At 50.8% G+C, this 1,898-nt stretch overlaps 1 protein-coding gene across 1 annotated transcript; it reads left to right on the plus strand.

The window, feature by feature from the left end:
* On the plus strand, positions 1-1,234 carry LOC102871640 (actin, cytoplasmic 3-like). The gene is given in 8 exon segments (XM_006891828.1): positions 1-16; positions 19-52; positions 54-113; positions 115-226; positions 228-675; positions 678-895; positions 897-1,031; positions 1,178-1,234. Coding segments are annotated over 8 exon segments (1,068 nt in total). The 5' UTR covers positions 1-12.
* Positions 1,235-1,898: the final 664 nt, after the last annotated feature.

Below are 1,898 nucleotides of genomic sequence, written 5' to 3' on the forward strand. Positions count from 1 at the left end.
TTCTCCTCCATCATGGGCACCCCCGGCACCAGGGCATGATGGTGGCATTGGCCAGAGGACTCCTACATGGGTCATGAAGCCCAGAGCAAGAGAGGCATCCTGACCGTCAAGTACCACTGAGCACGGCATTGTCACCAACGGGGATGACATGGAGAAGATCTAACACCATACCTTCTACAATGAGCTGTGTGTGGCCCCCAAAGAGCACCCTGTGCTGACAGAGGCCCCCCCTGAACCCCAAGGCTAACCGGGAGAAGATGGCCCAGATCATATTGGAGACCTTCAACACCCCTGCCATGTACGTGGCCATCCAGCCCGTTCTGTCCCTGTATGCCTCTGGCAGAACCACCGGCATCATGATGGATCCCGGCGATGGGGTCACCCATACTGTGCCCATCTATGAGGGGTACGCCCTCCCCGAGTCCATCCTGCATCTGGACCTGGCTGGCCGGGACCTGACGGACTACCTCATGAAGATCCTCACCGAGCGAGGCTACAGCTTCACCACCACGGCTGAGCGGGAAATTGTGCGTGACATCAAGGAGAAACTCTGTTACGTTGCCCTGGACTTCGAGCAGGAGGTGGCCACGGCGACATCCTGGTCCTCCGTGGAGAAGCGCTCCGAGCTGCCCAATGGACATGTCATCACCATCGGCAATGAGCGTGTCTGCTGCCCCAGGCACTCTTCCAGCCCTCCTTCCTGGGCATGGAAGCCAGTGGCATCCACGAAACTACCTTCAACTCCACCATGAAGTGCGATGTTGGCATCCGCAAGGACCTCTACACCAACACAGTGCTGTCCGGCAGGACCACCGTGTACCCAGGCATCGCCGACAGGATGCAGAAGGAGATCACAGAGCTGGCCCCCAGCACGATGAAGACCAAGATCATCGCTTCCCTCGGAGCGCAAATACTCCGTGTGGATCGGCGGCTCAATCCTGGCCTCCCTGTCCACCTTCCAGCAGATGTGAATCAGCAAGCAGGAGTCCGACCAGGCTGGCCCCTCCATCGTCCACTGCAAATGCTTCTAGGTGGACTGTCTAGTTGTGTTACACCCTTTCTTGATTAAAAACAAACAAAAAACCACATACCCTAATTTGCACAGGAGAAAAAAAAAAGAGACAGAATTGGCATGGCTTTGTTACTTTTTGTTTCTTTTTTAATTTTTTTTTTTTAGCTTGACTCAAGATTTAAAAGCTGGAATGTGAGGGTGATAGCAGTTAGCCGGGAGTGAGAATACCCCCCAGTTCTCTAATGTGACCCAGGACTTTGATTGTACATTGTTCTTTCTTTTTTTAAAATAGTCATTCCAAATAATCACAACATGGTGAAGTGACAGGAAGCTCCTGCCTTTCCAAAAGCCTCTCCCTTCCCCTAATCAGAAGAGCCCGGTCCCCCACCCAGCTCCATGCAGGGACAGGGGTGGCAGGGAGTATTGCTTTTGTGTAAATTATACCTAATCCATTTTTGTTGTTGTTAACAAAATCTTCCACCTTAATACTTGCCCTTTAGTTTTTGTTTTCAATAGTCAACCACTGGAGGCCCTACTTTCTTAGGGCCCTTACCCTTCCTCCAACTCTAGAAATATGAAGGCTTCTGGTTTCCCTGGGGTAGCTGAGATGTGGAGGCAGCCACATGTGGAGGCTTTACCTATACACTGACTTGAGACCAGTTGAATAAAAGTGCGCACTTTAAAAAGTGAAGGGGAAAAGGCAAAAAAACAAACAAACTCAAAACACACCTAAATGAATTACTGTCATTCCACCAACTTAATCATTTCCTGTTTCACGGCTCTATCTAAGAGTGCTGGAGAAGAGTATTGAGAATACCATGGACTGCTAGGAAAACAAACAGATTTGTCCTGGAGAGGGTTAAACCGGGTGGCTCCTTGGAGGCAA

The sequence above is a fragment of the Elephantulus edwardii genome, unplaced genomic scaffold (genome assembly GCF_000299155.1).
Source record: "Elephantulus edwardii isolate Elephantulus edwardi_28Jun2011 unplaced genomic scaffold, EleEdw1.0 scaffold00104, whole genome shotgun sequence".
In the NCBI taxonomy this organism is placed as follows: Eukaryota; Metazoa; Chordata; class Mammalia; order Macroscelidea; family Macroscelididae; genus Elephantulus; species Elephantulus edwardii.